The following is a 19532-nucleotide window of genomic DNA, read 5'->3' as shown; positions in this document are numbered from 1 at the left end:
GTATAGTAAGGCATACAAACATCAAAAAACCCATTCTATCCTATGGCAATAAAATGTGAGAAACGTCCTAGTTCAGTATGGCCTAAAACTGTGAAAAAACGTCATAGTATTTTAAAATAACATCAGCTGACATCTTTCTGGTGATGTCAGGTACCACTGTGATATTCTCTCATGACGTGAGCCCTCAGATAGCCCCCGCCCTTTCAAACAATCAAATGCTTGCATGCTTAAATCGGTTGTCCTTGAGACGTAGCGTTTTGGAGGTTACATTGGAATGATCTAATATGACTTCACTCCAAACATAGTGTGAATGGGTTCCCTCAAATAATAGTAGGGACAATTTTGTCCTCCCAAAGTAATGGTTGGGACATGTCCTTACCATCAATATGCAAACCTATGCCCATGTTTAGAGTAGCTTTAAAGTGATGAGGCTTTGACCTACAGTTCCCTCGTGGCCAACATGTAGTGATCAGTGTGTCCTCTCCACATTGTCTTCCCTGTATCCTTTCAGTCTGTGGTAATGAAGAAAGGGGTCACACCAATGATGCCTCCATTATCAAGCCACCCATTTGCAGCTCTTACCCTCATAACCGCCCCCTTGCACTCGTGAAATCTAACATATTGTAATATGTAATATGACAGGAGCTAAATAAAACATACTTGTACATTTTGTCCAGAGCTGCTGATGTCAGCAGGCACACGTAAACACATTTGCATACGGTCTGTCTGCCCATGTGATTTATTGCCCACCAGGTTTTCTATTACACTCATTTATAATTCGCACCTACCCTCCTCTTCAGATTCTGCAGCATCACAAAAGCCTTTTTAATCTCATGCTTTTCTCCTATTGTGTATTTTGAGAGCTTGTATTCAAGCACAGATAAATGGGATAATAAGAGTCTGTTAATTACAGCACGTTTGTGCCTCTGAGATACAAAAGTTGGAACACTAGCATTCTGCATATGTAAGAAATTCCTTGCCACTGTGAAACTGGTGTCCATCAAAAACTATTAGAAATGGACTTAAAAATGGACTTATATAATCAGATACTGTCAGGCAGCTAAAAGTTATAAAACCTAATTATTATTCTAAACTACTATTCTTAACAGGATGGCTTCAGTTGGAAAGATTACATTTCTTTAGCATTTACTTTTTTGCCCATCAATCAATGGAATGATAAAATGTTCTTTCTTTTTACTCAAACTCCAAGTTTCATGAACTTAGAAAACATATTTTTTGTCTAGTTGGTCAAGTGGCTCTACAAGTTGCAGATTGACAGGTCTAAATTAATAACTAATTACAGTTAGGAGTCTTTCTGAATGACCTCTGCAGTTTTTCTGTTGATTTGTTCCTTGACTTTGAGGGCTCAACTGAGAACTCGAAAGACTGTCATGTGCCCCCATAAAAATGTTATTATTTAAAATAATATTTTCTTAATGTAATAAAGATTTAATAGGAGAAATATGAACATGCAAGCATTTTGTGAGATTTCTGAAATGTTCATCTGATAATAAAGCAGTTCTCCTCACCTTCAAGTTTTATTTTGATATGACATTGTAGCACTGACTTAATCAAATCAGAATAACTTTAAAGTTTAATGCATCATTGCATACATTTTTCAACAGATAATGTTGTGGGTGTGAGCGAAACGCTGTTCCTCAGGAATCCATCAGAGTCATTTTGAAACACTGAAACATGGTAAGATGCATTGTTTTCTCTTGTTTTCAGTCACAGAGATAACACCACACATTAGCTACAGTACATTTGTTTCTCAGCTGGAATTGGATTAGATTGAATCACTACATTATCCAGTTATCTGTTTCATACGAACAAGGTTCAACTGTGTCCCAAACACAGAATGAGGAAGTTTTAAAGGTCCCATATTTTACACTTTTTTGGTGTTTCATTTGGAGTTCATAAGAAAATACATTTGTGGTTTTAAGTAAAAACAACAATTTCCATAGTTTTACATCTATCTCATACCTCTCTTAGGCTTCATTCTGGAGCTCGAACAGTAACAGATCAGTAAATTTGCTCTCAGCCTCTGCCCTGATTGGCTAACTGTTTTCTGAATTATCAAATAAAAATAGAGCACATTACAGGTAAACACTTAAAGAAACCAAATCCTGCAAGGTTGGAAGATGGGGTTGACCCTCCAGGTTAAAATGCATGTGTGTCATTCATCTCACTTTGCGCCGCTACACAGGGAGCTCTGTGCTCTGTTTTTCACCGAGTATTTGTCCTCTGCAGAACATTGTCTTTCATCCACCAACAAAAATGCTCTTAAAAATTTTAAATGAAAAGGCCTTAAGCTGATTGGGGTGGAGTGGATGAGTAGTGGTCCTTTATGTGACTTGTATATGATCCCTTTAATGGCCCAGTGTCATGGATAATTCACAGGTAAATTCACAAGTACCTTCTCTCTGCACGAGGTTCTTCCATTAAGCACACCCTGAAATTTTCTTTTTAACAAGCGGTTACGAGGGGTTAGACGTGCTGCACCTGTCTATTTATGAGGACAAGTGGTGATCAGCGGCCCTTGTTGGTTGTGCACAAATCCAAATGATTCAATTATAAAACAGTGAAATGGAGTTAAAGTAGCAGCGGTTTGAAATTAATTAAATGTTGAAGGTCAAAGGAAATAAGACCCCTTTTTTTTTTTTAAAAGCACTGAATGCAGAAATACCATATTCTCCTTGCTGCCACTGGCAGATGCTATTGAATGCTTCTCTTTTGCATCATATTTCCATTTGTCAGACATCAATGAATCCTGCTCAGTATTGGACCTTGTTCTGCTGTCTTCCTATTTCTTGCCGTCCACGGTCAAACATGTTCAGTGATTGGATTTAAGTTCTTACATCACGAATGGTTGGAGCTTGGCTTCCTCCAGCCCTGTCAGATCAGCACTGACTTCCATCAACAAGGCATCATCTATCTTCCCTAACGATGGCTCCATGTTATTCCTCCTATGAGGCCTTGGCACCTCCGTTCCATAATGAGGTAGTGAAGAAAAGGGGTGCAGATTAGAATAACAGCCTTAACTAATCCATAACAGGCCGATGAGGCGCCACGTTTGGGGAAACCGTGTCATTTCTCATTTTGCAGTGCCATGGCAAAATCTCTCCTCTCTCTCAACCCCCCACGCAAAACAAGCCCCTAGAATAGCTGCTGTGGCAAGCCGCCGGCACAAGGACGCAATCAACAACACATAGCTTCTCTCCCTGTCTCTCTCTCTCCTTTTTCTCGGCTCCCGCCAATAGTCTGAACAGAACAGACGGGAAATCCATGCCTCTGACTGTTGTTTTTGGAAATCAAAGATGAGTTTCAGCTCTGAGAAAACTACTGTGGACTCCAGCCCCATATCAGGGACAGAGGCTGTTCTGATTGCTATCGACAAGTTTTGTTCTTTAGTGATGGGCAAATGAAGCTTTCTTGAAGCAGCAAGGATTTCCCGTCAATTGTTTTTGAAAATGGGTTTCTCAAGGCTTTTGTTTGCTCACTAGGGGTCCCTTCTGGTCAAAGGAATTCACAGCAGGCTGTGTACCTAAGCACTTGACCTGTAAAGAACTTTGCACTTATGATTTCTAGCTCAGGTCTACAGCTCTGTGACAAAGTGGTCAGTGTTGACTGCTCAAACATAGTTTAAAGATTAGATGTCCTGCAGTTAATCCAAACTTAATATACACTTGGAGAGACTAATTTAGGAGCAAGAGCCTTCTTTTACAGGTGTGTATACAATGTAAATTAAGAGACATAAGAAAGTTTACAGAATGATAGCATCCCAAGGTCAGTTTTGTTTGCATTTAAAATAAGGTGGCCAGTTGCCAGGTTTATACATTTAGCAGTATGACATATGCTGATGACAGTCAAATTGGATGGCAATGATGGCAATGGTGGGGAACGCAGAGCAGCTTCTGTTGCATGCTATAGTCAGGTTTATGACTGCAATTTCATATTCCCCCTTTCACCTCAGCAGTGTTCATTTTTTTTTAAGCATCAATGGGTAAACTATTTGCTGACAAAGCAAGCATATTAGAATTGTGGTCTCTATGCTAAGGATGTGACAGAAAGCTAACAGAAGTCACAGGTCATGGTACCTACATGTTTCAAATCTTTCATTCTCTGTGCTGATGTAAAACGTCATTCTGGGTGTGAAACAAAAACACCAGAGGCATGCATGAGAGCAAAGAGGACTTTTTGGTCATTCTTGACAGGTTGTAACACCCCACTGTGTGTGCTGATAAATGCATGAGGCCTTAATGAAAGCTCAGCATGACTGTGTCTGTTTGTCCTGGAAGCCAATTTCTGTGTGTTGCACATCTGGATGTGTTTTGCATGTTTATGATGTGCCCATACATTTACATGATGTGAGTTTTGCATCGCCGTGTTTACATGTGTGCTAGGCGGAAGGCGAAGTAGCTGCTGACTGTTTCACCAGCATCTGTTCTGCTGTAATAAGGCCTGATTTAAAGTTGACCAGAGCACACCAGGAATAGTGCTTCGCTCCTCATTTCCTCTGCCGCCAGTGGAGATGAGATCTCTTCACAATATTTACCCAGGGAATAATGATGTTTGATTTGACTCTCTTCTGGGTGTGTCTCTGTGAGGACTATTTTCGCCCACTGCTGCCACTGAGAGAGGAAGCAGACAGAAACTATGTCCACAGGAAAAAAAAAAAAGCCTCAGATCATTGTTTATGGATGATGCTGGGTCGGAGTATTTCTGTGCTCGGCCTTCAGAATGTAGAGCTACTGTGTTGCACTGTTGGTAGCGTGACTCACAGTCTGTTACTTAGCTTATTGCATTTCACTTCAATGCTCCTGACCAACTCAGGTTGGATTCAATGTGAGGATGCTGCATTTCAGAAAGGAAGAGATGTCCCAATAGCACAGTAAGCATGGACACAAACATGCAAAAGGCTGTGTCTTTGTGGTTGTTTAGGATCTTTTTGTAGTCGTTTTGTGTCTCTTTCTAACTGTATTGTGTCCCTTTTTGTGTCTTTGTAGTTATTTTGCCTCTCTTTTTGTCTCTCTGTACATCACTTTGTGGTTGTTTTGTGTCTCCTGGTTGTTTTGCATCTCTTTATAGTGTAAATTTGCATCTCTTTGTAATCGTTTAGAAGGTTTTTGTAGTCATTTTATGGATCTTTGTAGCTGTTTTATGCCTCTTTGTAGTTTTTTTGTGTATCTTAGTGCTATTTCTGTGGGGTTTGTCTTTTTGTGGTCATTTCATGTCTTTTTGTCATAATTTTTGGTTGTTTCTCATCTCTTTTTGGACTTTTGCGTGACATTCTTAAAGTAAAGCAACACTCAAGTGCTGCTCTTGGTTAAAAAAAAAAACTGTATATCTCCATGTACATAAGCTCAGCTGAAACACTCCCTGACCACGCGGCCCCCAGGCATGTGGCCTGTAGGCCTGTTCGGTAATCCATCCATAACAAACATAAAACATCATGAGCTGTATTTGTGAAGCTCCAGAAAAAGATGTTTCTGGTTCTGCAATATATCTATTTGATTGATTTTGCAACATGGATGGATGTATTACATTTATCCTGCATTAAATGTTAATATTTTATTTTGACACAACATTACTGTGAGTGTTTTAGTGCAGACAGAACTGAAGAGATGTGTGCTGTCAAGGCTTTATTAAACCATCACTACTGATCATGTATACTGGGGGAAATAATGCTTTTAGGTGAAAAAAACAAGGGGGAAAAAAAGGAAATACTTAAAACTAGTTAGCTTTTCTAACAAAACATTATTAAAATGTCCATTTTATTATGTGTAGCAGCTATTCAGAGCTGAAATAGGGCTCGGGAATCCCCTGGGATTGTGGGTTGTATTTACCCACCATGAGTTTCCTTAGCAGCTCAGCTTGAATGCTGCTGACATCCCAGCTACAGAAACACACTGTAGTATTTACCTCATTACAGTCTGCACCCTCTGAGGAGCAGTCATTTGCATGGCTGCTTGTCAAACCATGTTAATATTGACAAAGATATGCACCTATTTTAATCATGCCATGTAAAAGGTATACAAAGTTGTTTATGACTGCTCCTCCACTGAGCAATAGGCACATACCGTACTGCAGTGTGCACATTAAAAAAGATTGCACTTTGTTCCGAGCAGCGATTGCAAATCACAGACATCAGAGAGGCAGAGGAAAAATAGATGACTGCAATGGCAGTTTGAGTCTAACAAAAATGCATTTACATATTAAACCACACAGCAGCGTGTGGAGCGAGGCTCTGTTTGAATTGCACGCTCCAGCCTGCCTTCCCTCAGTGCAAGGAGTAGCAGGGGCCTTGACGCTGTGACTGCAGTACCGTAAATTCGAAGTTGTTTACGGATGCTGCCATCTTGGTGCGCTCCGGGAGGGAAACTTGGAGCAGGGCCATTTACCGGCAGCTTGATGAGAATGCAGTGAGGCGAGTTAATTAATACAACATCCCTGGGCCCACAGGCTGGGCCGCAAAGCCAACCCAGGAGGGAGGAAGAGATGGAGAGAGGAACGTGGAGAAGAGGGACAGAAGGAATTATGGCTATATACACAGAGAGAATCAAACTGTGAATAATAAAGCTACAGTAAAACACAATGGAGTGATGCAGCTTAGCCACACTACCTGATATTTTGGTCACTCTGTCGTCAAAACTGGCAAAAAGACATCACAGACAACACTTTGGACTTGGCGACTGCATCCAGCTCCAAATGGTTTAATATGAAAGTGACCCATCATCACTACGCAGTGAAGGTAGTATCTGTTTTTTCCATCCCATTCAGAAAGAAAATGGTACCGATGCTCCTGAGGCAAGTGTGATGGTCAAATTGTCATTGTGTTCAATTTTTATCAGGCGTCCGAACTGCTGCGTTGGTTGTCTTCCACTACGACATTCTCCAAAGTCACTCCTCAGAGACTTGAGTTCAGTTGATACATGACAGCTGTGGCATTGACTCACCCAAACTACAAGATAGTATGTAGAATATTTCATTCAGTAAATCTGCATCTGCTGCAATCCCACTCTAGTTTTCTCCTACTGGAATAACTGGATACCACTGCTGAAGCTGGAGAGAGAGGGAGACTCGCAGCAGACGTGCGCTCCAGCGAGAGAGGACTTTTTCAAAACTGAAGAGCATCGAGGTCCAACCCACTCCAACATAAACTTGAAACAAATGGATCCATTGGCCTCTGTGACCTCTTAAACAAAGCGGAAAAGCAGCAACTTTGGTTTCCCTCCCCCCTGCAACCGATTTTTGGTAAACTGTAAGCTAAGATGTTTTCACCCGTAGCTCCGCTGTTGCTGCTTCCCCTTAACTTTGCCTCAGTGAGAAAACTCTTGTCTGTTGCGCTCCATCAAACAAGAGAAAAACTTGCCTGGAGATAGAGGAGTCCGTAGGGAGGTCCTCGCCTCCTCCTCTCACTCTTTCTCTCTCCGTCTGTATCCATTTATTTTAGCTGGCAAAAAAAACAACTTTGGGACGAAGGTTGTCAAACAACACTTTTTTTTTTGTTCCCCAGCTGAGGTGCAGTAGATGGGAGGGAAAAACCAAATAACAATCTGCAAACTCAGCTTTCCAAGACTATTCTTTAATTCATAACATAATGCATGCAGACTGACCGCTGCTCTTCTGCGCTTCACAATGATATCATTATTTTAATAATCAGCTCCCTCATTCATTGACTGAGTTTATCATGTTTGCAAATCAGCCAAATGACGGCAGCAAAATACTGTAAATAGCTCGGCTGCCAGAAGACACAAAAGAGATAGGGGCTATAAATACCCTGAATAAATCCTCCTAATCAGGAAGCGAGAGAAGCATGAGTTGTGTTGATATAGGAAACTGGTGGCTGAATCCCATTTTAAATGCTTTCGCCAGCTTTTCCTTTGGTTAGTGTTTAGAATTCACTCGATAATTACCATATTAAAATGCATGTAGGAGTCTGTGCAGTTGTGGAAGGAAAAGATAAGGCTGCGAGAGTAGGGAGGGAGAAAAAAAGTCCACCGGAGGCCTATCAGTCAGTTCTGAATTGCTTTATAATTACTGAGATGCACAGACATAATTTCCTTCTAAAAATAATGCAAAGTTTCATTTCCCTCCCCTGCCTTAATACTGTTGTGTGGGGAAGATGGGTGGGTAGGGGGGGACTTCTCCCCCACTCTCTCTCCCGAATGCATTAACTTAACCTCTTCCTGTATTAGTCGGTGTGGTGCCATGTTAAGCACAGTGTAGCCTAGTTTCTGCACAGCGTGAGTGTTGCTGCCTCCCTGTTTTGGGATAGGGGAAGAATCCAAATTCTGACACATTGGGGTTGTATTCATGAATATGACATCGTCTCTAGCTAAAGTTCTTGTGACTTGTTGGAGTTTTATTTGCATAGATTTCTCATAAGTTTTAATCTTTAGTGTATGTTGACACAAAATGAAATGATTTGCGCACAAATGTTCCCATATTGAACAGCCGGATGTGTCGGTATCGCTTGGCCTTAATTAGACTAAACCTGGTGACAGTTAAATGGGCTTTATGATGGAGGTTTAAGGCCGAAGGAGAGCTGGATGTTTTTTCTTGTGTATTTCAACTAAAGGTGGCTCTGCCCTGTTTATAGCTATTGTCACCGTCAACTGGAACAGAACTCATATAACTGACTTTACACAGATAGATCAAAACCCTCAGCGCTACCACTCCTAGTTTCCTCTGGGTTGTTTCCAATGTATCTTTTAAAGGGGCACTACACCTATTTAATACCTGAACATGAGTTTACTCGTCATGGAGAGAAGCACTCAAACAGGAAAGCCTGATGATGGCGGAGTGATGTCATCAGGAGTCCACAAATTTATAACTGTGAAGTATAGAAACCACAAAGACTGCTGCTTCGATGTTGACCTTTCTCTTTTTAGTCATGTTAACAGCGTAGTTTAAAGCATGTTTGCTGTCAGCAGCTATTGGACGGGCTGTCATGAAATTTTGTACAGACATTTATGGCCCACAGAGGATGTAACCTAACAACTTTCATGATCCCTGACTTTTCCTCTTAGTATATCCTGTGATATGTCATCTACCTCATGGTATTAAGGCTTTAAGTTAAGAATAGAGGATGAACTGAAAGATGAACATGATTTGATCCAGTCAGTAACAATGTCGTCATTACTCAGATCTCTGTGCGATATTCATAAACACCAGAGTTTCTCTTTCGGAGGCCCCTCACCCACAAAAATAGTAGCCTAGGAAAGGAAAGGACAGAAAAAGGAAAGAAGTGGAAATGAAAGGTTGCAGGAGAGGGGGTGCGTGACGACCGGCAGGTTCTCCTATGATGAAATATTGATGGCGCTGACTTTGATTCTGCAATGGGTACTTTTGATCCAGATCTGTCGCGGCAGAAGAGACACCCTCCCCCTCTATTCTTCCTCAGGTGTATCGCTGGTCTTTTCGCTTTCGAAAAATGCCATTCACCCTCCACTACCTTTGATCAAATGTGTAGACTTTGAAGAAGAACTTATAGAGATCAATGATGTGTGTATACAGGCAGGCCGATACTGTAGGTCTATAACTCAATATGTTGCAGTGGGCGCTGGATGAGTGCCAGTGACGGGGCTTTGCAGTTCGTCAGTTGTTGACTTTTATTTATCGTGGCTGCTGCTGCTGTAATTGATGACTGAATCAACACAGTCTGGAAAAGTAACCGCTGACTTCTTTGCTTTTTCAGCTGAACAGCGATCATGTCTCACTCCCCTCACAGCACTGATTTGAAATTTAAATCCAATTCTTCCAAAGGAGAGAAAAAGCAAGCTCTCCATTATTTAAAGAGACAGATTTCATTCACAAAATCTCAGGGCATTGTTCTAGCTACAAATCCTGAGGCTACTCTGTCAGTGTGTTCACATCTCTTGTTCAGCTCTTTGCAGATTTGCAGATCACCCTGATGCATCTCTACATGCTTTTCTACCTCTTTTATTCTCTTAAAAGAGTCAAGTGCTCTTTCCTATGTGTTTGTGTGTGTGTGTGTGTGTGTGTGGACTAGAGAGTATAACGTGTCCAGTGCACAGCTGTGTCCCTGGATAATGGAGAAGAGAGGCATCTGTCTGTCTGGCCGGCCATCCGTCCACATCCTCAAATCCTATCAGTGTGTCTCACCTGCTAATGAAAAGCTAGCAGGTACTCTGCTGCAGCCCTGAAAATGGATGACTTCCCTGCACAGCGGAGGCTGCCGTGCACACTTGGCCCGCCACCATCACTCTTCTTCTTTGTCTCTCTTCCTTTTGCACCGTCCCTGCTGCATGCTAACACTCAATTTTTCCATTCCATTTTTTTTTTTTCCGCAAGGGTCCACTTGTTTGATCTAAATATGGGGCATTGCATGATGAGCAAATATTAGCTGCAGCGAAAGCTGGCAAGGTTATGATCCGCAGTCTGTTTGCCTCCTTTTCTAAATGAAATTCTGGTATTTGTTTTGAAAACGAAATTGGCTCCTCATTGTTTACCCTATCGCTTAGAAGAATCCAGCACTTCCCTCTTCTTCCCCCTCCCCAGTAACCTGGATTATGTAACACAAAAATGAATGGCCCAGTCTGGCCACGCTATATGTTTGAAACGCAGCTTCGTTAATAATTGCCATAATTGTATAAGTATGTGGAAACTGCTACACAAAATGGAGCAATGACTATTATCAGGTTGATAACCAATAATTACTTACAAACTCTGTGCTCATTAAGCAGCTCCTGTGGAGAAACTGAGCTCAATATAGCCCTCCAGAATCCCCTCCCCTCGCCCACCAGGATCCCGCTCTCTGTCTCCCTCTTGTTATATCCCAGTTTCTCTCCTCTCTTTCTTCATCCAGATTCTGCTTTTCAATCCATCTGTTATACATGTTGTTCTGTTTCAATCACTTCCTATCTCCTCGCTCAGGCTTGCTTTTCTTTGTCCCCTCTCTTTCTCTATCCTCGGCCCTCCATCCTCTATCTGTGAGTAGTGATCACCGTAATCTTTCTCCCCTCCACACGTTTTCCTGCTAAATCCCAACATCCTGTTTATTTATGTACAGGGCATGCTGCTCTCCACCTCCCCTCCTCTCTCTGGTCTTTCTCTCCCTGAAAGATTAACCATCCCCTCTGCATCTCTTCTCATCTATCATCCTAATGGGGGCTACAAGAGGGAAAAAACAACAATTTGCTGAGGGAGAAAAAGCCACAAAAGGGCAAGGAAAGTGTTTGGAATGCCACTGTCGATCAAGTTCCAGTCTGTCAGCGGTTGTATTTGCGCAGCGTTGGTGGCACAGGACCAGAGATCATCTTAACAGTGGCAATTGTCATCTGCGAAGGTGCAAATACACAAACTCTCCACTTGCAAACACCTAAATGACGTTTATGCGTGTGTTAAAGTGGAAAGCACATCTTCTCTTAAGGACACTTTGCTGCACGGGGCCCATCCTCATTCCCATTCTCTAAAAATAGAACATGAAGATGAAATAATAATCACGGATGTTGAGTCATGTCTTTATGAAATTCCAACATTTCATTAAAGGGGGCCTTTAAATTGCAGCAAAACCCCCTAAAACAAACAGCCAAGATGTATGATACCTAATCCAAGACTGAAGCGTCTGATCTGCTGTTAGCTGGATCTATTTTTCTAAATGAAAAAAAAATATTGGTATTAAAATGTTAAAATGTTTTTACGCAAAATTCACTAAAAATTTACATAAGCTTTACAACACAAACACTCTTTTTTAACATACTTTCAGCTGCATAATCAGCAGCTCATTTGCATTTTCATCTGTGTTTTTCTCAACTTTCTATCATTGGAAACATTTAGTGACCTCTCCTCATCGCTCGAGTAAACAGTGGTAAATTGATTACCTTTTGTCTTTGAACAAACTAAAGCCCCACTGCAAACACCGCTACAAAGGTATGACATTATTAGGTTTTATGTAAATCAGCAGCAGCTCCCAACACTGTTGATTTGCGTCATATCCCTGTTGGTTAATTTCAATTTGTAACCAGTGTTCCTTTTTGTCAGTGCACTTTGTCTTTGTTTGAAATAAGCTGTCATAACTCGGATTTTTCCTCTTGACATTTGACGCCATTTCACAGCTTTTTAAAGCAGCGCACCTACACTTTGGGCACAGATTATTTGGTCTCTTTTGAGCCAAAAGCTGACATGAAACATAATATGACTTTTGTGACTGTGTAATTGTCTTGTATATTATGATTATTTTTTTGTGTATTTTATGGGGGAATTTAAAAATGTTCATTTATTCCCTGGCTTCCCAGGCCCTGCACCTCCTCTCCACCAGCCTCCTGTACTGTAAGTGGGAGAAGCCAACTGCGGGAGGCCCCTGGTAACCACATGCTATCACAGCTCGGCCTTCCAGCCTCCAACCGCGACACGCTTACACTCATCCACTCCACAGGGGAAGTGTTGAGCCTCGCTTGCCGACGTGAGAGCACAAACACAGAAACATTCACCCTCCACCAGGGTAGGCAAGGCTGCTTATACCAGCCCTCCCTCCCGCTCTCTCTCTCTCTCTCCATGCTCCCTCTTTTACTGTTTTCTACTCAGTTAGTTTGTCTCTCTCCTCCTCTCAAAGCGTAGTTTTCCCTCAAGCGTCGTCCTGGTCTCTGTCATTTTTGTTGCTGTTTATTTCTCTATCTGTGTCTTTCTCTTCCTCTCCTTCTCTCTCTCCCATCCTCCTGTCAATATTAGTCTTTCTTTATCTGCATCTCTAATTCTCTCACTCCTCTTCATTCCTATATGGTGCCAGTGTGCTCTCCTGCTGAGAGAGTGTGTGTATATCTACCAGTGCATATCTTCGTACATACTGCAGATTTTTACTGAAGACATCACACTATTTTTAGACTGTTTGCTATTATTTAGACAGAAATATTGTTGGTTTGTTTGGGCTTTGTTTTGACAATGTTGTTTCAATTGTAGCTGCAGTAGTTGCTGTTTAACAAAAGTTACATAGGCTCACTTTAAAGCTGCTATAATCAATATCAACAATGTTCTGTCAAAGAGATCACAACAAACAGAGAGAATTATCACCTGTGTAGCATCTCTCAGGTCCTTGTTTCTTTACTGTACTTGTGACTCTCATCTACTTTGTTTTCAGGCAAAAAGCTCTATAAACCCACTGTACCCTCCCTACCCAGCACCAAACAGCAGGCAGACAAAGTTAGCGACTGGCTGGTGAAAATGAAATTGAATATGATTTCCCTCAGGAGTTGGTGGAAACCAAAACAGAGCTAAATATTGGAATAATGGACTAAATTACTTTTTTATTAAATTTTCCTTTGATTAAATGAAGAAAGTTAATGTTATTATGAAGTTATTTTGAATTATTTGAGCAAGAACGGTAACTACAAAAGCAAACAGTAACAGCAAACAGTTTTTCACCGGCAGCAAATTGAAACAAAACCTCAAACAAACATCTAAGATGTCTGATATTTGATGTTTTAAAGCAGAAACTGAACGAGTAGGTTTAAAGGTTTAAAAAAAAAAAAAAAGGTAAATGGTTAAAATGTTAAAATGTTTTTATGTAGAAGGAAAAAAGTAAACATTCAAAATTCAATAATTACAGCACGCTAAATAGGCAACACACAGTGATATTTTAAAATACTTTTAGGGGCTCTGGCACATAATCAGCAGCTCATTTGCATTTTCATTTTTCCAAAGAAAAACAGGATCATTTAGATTTTTATCATGTGTTTATTCTAACATTAAATGAAATAATGTTGATCAATATCATTATATCAGTCACTTCACCAAGCGAAAACACAAAGCTTTTCGTCGCTGCATCCACTTTGCCTACACCTACAAATGTAGGTGAAACTGTACATATATACTGTACTGAATTATTACCATGTACTCTCACAAACCAAACGCCTTTAAATTGTGTTGTCTGAAAAAATAAAATATGTAGGCTAGAGGCTGGGAAGCGTCAGTATCGTGACTGAATAGACTGGAGTAAGTGTGGACGCGAGGGAGATGGATGTGACTGTCGTACGCCGACTCAACGCCAGCGCCCTTTTTTCCCTCTCAGCCCTGAGGGTATAACTGGCCTTCCTTAAAAGGAAGAAGCTTAAAAACAATCTCCAAAAGAGTGAAAGCGGCACTGGGATGTGGTGGGCGTCAGTTAGCCAGTCAGTCAGTCAGTCAGTCAGTCAGTCAGTCGTCTGGGGCTCCAATGTCTCCCACTCCATAGAACAGGTAGCCTGAACTAGTTTCTACAAAAATGAGTCGGAGATTTAATGCAGTAAAAAGCCTCTGGGCCCTTTTAGCAATTTGGAGTCAACACACAAATACGCCCACGCTCAACTGGAAAGACTTTCCATCCCTGCCCCTTCATGTATGAATGTGCTGAATGGAGGTGTGTGTGTGTGTCTGTGTGTGCTGAGCATGTGCTCAGTTTCCCTACTGAATCCTTCCCACAACTCCCTCCTTCCCTTTTCTGATCTGTAGCAACACATCAGTGCTCAGTCAGTTCAAAAACCCAGTACAACCCCCACCCCCCCAAATAACTGTCCATTTAAACTGCAGCCTTCAAACGAAGTTCCCACCCACGCAGTGCAGGGTGAATCATGTCATTTAACACTTTATGATCAATGAGTAAAATGAGGAGTTGTTGATACCCTGCAGATTGTCAAATCTCTTCCTTTGTGAGAGCAGGTTTTATCCAAGGAGAAGTTCTTTAGAAGACACTGTCACATGGCCACCATATGGCAATGATGCAATATAAAGTTTTCTCCAGATGCCAGCAATGCAATGTTGCCTTCTGCAATATTAGACAGAGTGCTGCTCTTGACTCTGTCTGTGTGATTGGCAGCATTTCCAGCTGCCGGTAGAGTGAAGAGTCTGTGTGGGCTTAGTGTTTTTTAATGCTGACATCAGCTTTGGCATCTGTTGCAAATTTGAAACGTTGAATGAGGGAGAGATTAAAGCGTACAGTGATATTGTGTTGTTTCCGTGAGATGGCGGGGAAATCAAAATGTTTTTGCGTTGCCACTTTAGCTGATCAATTTGAGTGTTTGCCTTTACAGAAGCAGGATAAACATGATAATTAGATTTTGCTGTATAAACACATCTTTAATTGGATCAACACCTGAGGAAAAAGGAACAACACCTAGTGTAGCCTGTGTGGTTTATGAGTTTAGTTTTGAAGAAGTTTTCGTAGACGACTCTTTTGTCTGAGTTGGGTGACGCCTTCAGTGAACTTCACCGTTATTCAGAAAACCAAAGGTGAAAGCAAATAGTTAGATTCGCCATCAGACAGGGTGTGTGGATGGGAGCTGAAGCCAGATAAATAAAAAGCAGCAGTCCCTGGGCTACACGGCCTGAGGCTATTGCATTGCTAGCAGGCAAACAGCCACCCAGCTGCCCCAGCAGGGTAGGAATATATCAGGCAGCCTATTGGATACCTGACAGCTGATTTAGCTCCCCCTTAATGAGCAGAGGGCTCTGCTGCACAAACCCCACAATCTATTACATAACAACATCATAGATAGCATGCACAGTAAGAGGCCGACTGCTAATGCCGGCAGAATGTTGTGCAATTGAGAGATGTTATATTCAGTAAACAATCACTAATAAGCATCGATTATAATATTGAGGTAGAGACAGAAATCTGATACAACAGTTAGATTTTTAGCAATGTCACTTTATTTCTTTGATTATCTACATAGTAATGCTGTAAATATAATGCAGTACAAACAGCACTTAAAGGAAAAGGCTCACTTCATTTCACATTTTTCCTATTGTCAACAAATCTGATAAAAAAAGACCAGTCAGTCTGTCACTCAACACTTAGCAACTTTCTTATTCTGACTGTAGCAGAGAGTAGAGTCCCCAAAAACAGGTTGCTCATTTACACAGGTTACATTTTTAAAAGGGTGTAAAACAGCTGGGTACTGTAGTTTTTGCTGCAGACTACTTTCAGCTGCAGAAGACTACAGTGCCCATGTTCATCATAAGGAACATGTCACTCAGTTGCAACTGTGTGGTGCATTGATGTGTTTCAAATACATGCTGGTGTTTGCACAGCAGCGTCTTAGTGTTTTCATGGATTTATTGGCAATAAGACAAAAGCTGAATATCACCAGACTTACCCTTTAAAAGTTATTATGTAAGGCTGTAATAAAGTAGCCACTGTAATGAAGTTAAAGGATGCAGTCCTTTCATTTGTGCTTAGGAATAAGCGGCAATTTGACACAGCACTTATATTAGTGGCAATGTCATTACACACTGCAACTGATCTACTGTAGTTGCTCTTTATTTATTCAATTATTTACACAGTAATCTTGTTGGGCCTTGAATGTAATACCTTATGAGGAATATACTGCAATGTTACTAATACTTGTGTTCGGTAAATGCTGCATTCCAATACTATCACATAACAGAAATAAAGCAGCACTGTAACAATCAATGAAAACTAAAGTGGTCTAAGAACAGTGTTACTAAAACTCAGATTCTGACCTTAGCAAGACTTGCTTGGAAGTATATATGTTCTGACAACACAGATGTCAGAGGGGACCCTCAGGACCCCAGCCTGTCACCGCGGGCTAGCCATCGAGGGGGGGCTAAGTTAATCTAGGCTAGGCCAGTAAGGGAAGGGGTCACAGTTCGCTGTGTATGCCCCGCTGCTTTAGCACCGGCTGACAGGCCACAGGAGTCTGAAAGTCCATGATGTACTGGCATTTGCTGGGCTCCTTCACCGATCGCAAGGCTGTCTCTGTTCCGCATGTCAGTGTGACCTAGAAAAGCACAAAGAAAGAAAAGTTGAGGTGGTGTGGGGAGAAGTGCTGTTGTTAGCCTGAGTCGAGAGCGTTGCCAGTTTTATCTCACAAGGGGAGGCGTGATAGAAGACGCTGTCCTGCCTCTTGTTTTAGTGAATTTCCAACCTTTTTAAACTTTTGTGAAGAAGTGGGAATCACAACAAATGACAGGATTATGCAAAGGCACGGCACAAGTGGAGCTTGCATTTCAAACATATTCAGGTCTCTCCTCAAATAAAGGGATCGTTCTGTGCATGGTGAGTTTTATCACCGTCTCACCTGCAATCAAGAGAATACAAGAACTAAAGTGTTGCTGCGACTGCGGGACACGGGCATTATGGGACATCACCACTGTCGTCACCACACGTGTGAACAGGACAGCGGAGGATGTCATTACCACTGTCAGGTCATTTAATCGGTAACTTTGACGCCATCTGCAAGAGAGCGGAAAGGGAAAAACAACTTATTTTACTTCTAGGGGGTTTCCATAGCAACCGCTCACATCATACTGCACCCTGAACAGACAATCCCTCTAGCGAACAAAGGCACCTGGAGAGGCAGAGAGATAGAAAGTTGACAGGTATTATTGTGCTGAAGTTTGAGTCTGATACAACTGGTGATTTGGATTTGTCCCGTACTTGGATTAAAAATAGAGGCTTTTGTTATGTCACTTAGTATCTTGTTGCACAGAGATACAAGTGGGTGTGTGCCACTTGGTTAGAAACACAGTCTTTTCTTATGTGTGTGTGTGCGTGTGTGTGTTGGGGGCAACAATTTATATTCATTAGATTGATTTTGTTTTCGAAGCAAGTCTATTTTGTACATTTTGTTTTCTGTGGCATCTGGAAAGAGCTTTGTCACGTCTGAGGAAATAACCCACGTGATGTCATCGTGATGTCATCACTGTTATTTCGGCTCCGGCTTGGAGAGTATAAATTTGTATCAAGTGTGGGAGCGTGGAGTGTGAAAGAGGTGGTGGCAGTGAGGGTCTAATGAAAGAGACTACTGAGTCGCATGTATATGTAATGTATATCCTACATTTCCCATGATGCCTTCTGCTGCATCAAGTTTTGTCCATTCTTTTTTAAATCCGTCTCTTGAAAACCTGTATGATCACTTGACTACTCACGTTACCTCCCAGATCTCATAAGTGAACTTAGTGAGTACAATGTTATCACCACCAGTAGAAATGATGGTGAACGCTACAAAATCAAGAGCCATATTTTTCCAACAAACACGGACTCATCTGCCAAAACCACAGCTGTAGCTAAACTCAAATGCAACAGTCACAGTCCAGAACCTTGCATTTAATTAATAAGTGAAACAGTTGAGTTCACCCTTCCCCATGGACTCTTAAGATACACTGCACACTGTTTGAATCTGGATTACCTCGATATCCACCAGCGAAACAATACATCACTGGTCCCACTACTCAAGTAAAGAGAGAAGTGTGTTTCAGAGCAGAAAGAGAGCGCACTACCCAAAGACGAGGTTCAGCATTTCAAAAATAATGAGCGTCGACTTCTGACGAGACTTCATTTATGCCGACTGCACACGGTTAGGAGGTCGTATCAAAGGAATTCAGTTTAGTCTTTTCAAAGGGGGCCCCTGGATGGCATGAGTACATACATTCACAAACGGCATTTATTGGACTCTGATTTGAAGAGAGGGCAAGGCAAAGAAAATGAGATGATTAAATGTGCTACATTTTTAATTGAGCAAATTCTCACACAGAAATGTAAATGAATGTCATAAAAGTAACAGAAACAGGAGGGAATCGTTGGAAAATGGAGGGTAGAAGAGGAGAAAGCTGCAAGGGAACTCAACATAAAACCAATGTAGACTGACGGAGAGAGGAAAGCAAGTCAGCTTCCATCACTTGGACAAAACATCTTTTTGCCAGACTGCTGGGCAGGCCGTGAGGACTGAATGTCTTCTACTGATTGACTTACTCTCCACTCCTGAAATGTACATGTGCAGGATGAAGTGTTTAAAGAGCAGACCGGGCGAGAATTGTCCCTGATGAATGTGTGGAGAGGAGGTTCGTTTGGCTGTTTTACTTGGAAAATGGTCCATGGCCGCTTTTTACAATTAACCAAATGATACTATCCGTCTGTCCGATCCGTACTGATTCGATTTCAGATAGGTATGAATATATCATATATTCATGTTTACCACAAGTCTCAAAATAGCACTTATTAAGTGTCTTAGTGAGGTGTTGGGCCTCCATGTGCTGCCAGAACAGCCTGAATGAGCTCAAGTTTCTGAACTCTGCTCCATTCCTCCAAAAGATATTCCGTCATTGTTTTGATGGTGGTAGTGGAGTTCGGTGTCGGACACGTCCAGGTGTTTAATTGGGTTGAGATCTGGTGACTGGGAAGGACAACTCATTTTCATACTCATAAAAGCATTCAGTGACCCTATGGATGTCATCTTGTTTTTACACTAAATTTTCAGGTTTTTCTCTTTAATTTGTGACGTGTGTTTACAAAAAAAAAAGAAAAAAAATCATCAAAGGGGAAAAAACTAAGCAGAGAGTCATTTTTTCTTTACAATAAAATCATTGATTTGTGAAAATGCAAACAGGCCGTTACAAAGTTAACCCATTTTCTCAGCGTGAAGCAAATAGTTCCAGTTTATGATTGATAAATGCCATTATCTTTGCCATTGTAACTTCCATCCATGCGTTTGAATTGGGCTCTTCTGTAATAACAACTTCCTGGTAAGAGTCCTTTTACCAGCCACCAGCAGTATATTCACGAAATCTTCAACCAT

General features: G+C 41.4%; 1 protein-coding gene across 1 annotated transcript in view; it reads right to left on the bottom strand.

The window, feature by feature from the left end:
* Positions 1–15622: 15622 nt before the first annotated feature.
* Positions 15623–19532, bottom strand: part of LOC111673455 (glucosidase 2 subunit beta-like) — a 119648-nt gene continuing 115738 nt past the window's right edge. Inside the window, exon 15 of the mRNA XM_023431211.2 lies at positions 15623–16736. Within this exon, the coding sequence (XP_023286979.1) occupies positions 16599–16736 (138 nt within the window). The 3' untranslated portion in view covers positions 15623–16598. The remainder of the gene's footprint in view (positions 16737–19532) is intronic.

The sequence above is a fragment of the Seriola lalandi genome, unplaced genomic scaffold (genome assembly GCF_002814215.2).
Source record: "Seriola lalandi dorsalis isolate HSWRI2012SDOR001 ecotype SW California unplaced genomic scaffold, Sedor1 jcf7180002054919, whole genome shotgun sequence".
Taxonomy (NCBI): Eukaryota; Metazoa; Chordata; class Actinopteri; order Carangiformes; family Carangidae; genus Seriola; species Seriola lalandi.
This window is presented reverse-complemented; position numbering and strand designations above follow the sequence as displayed.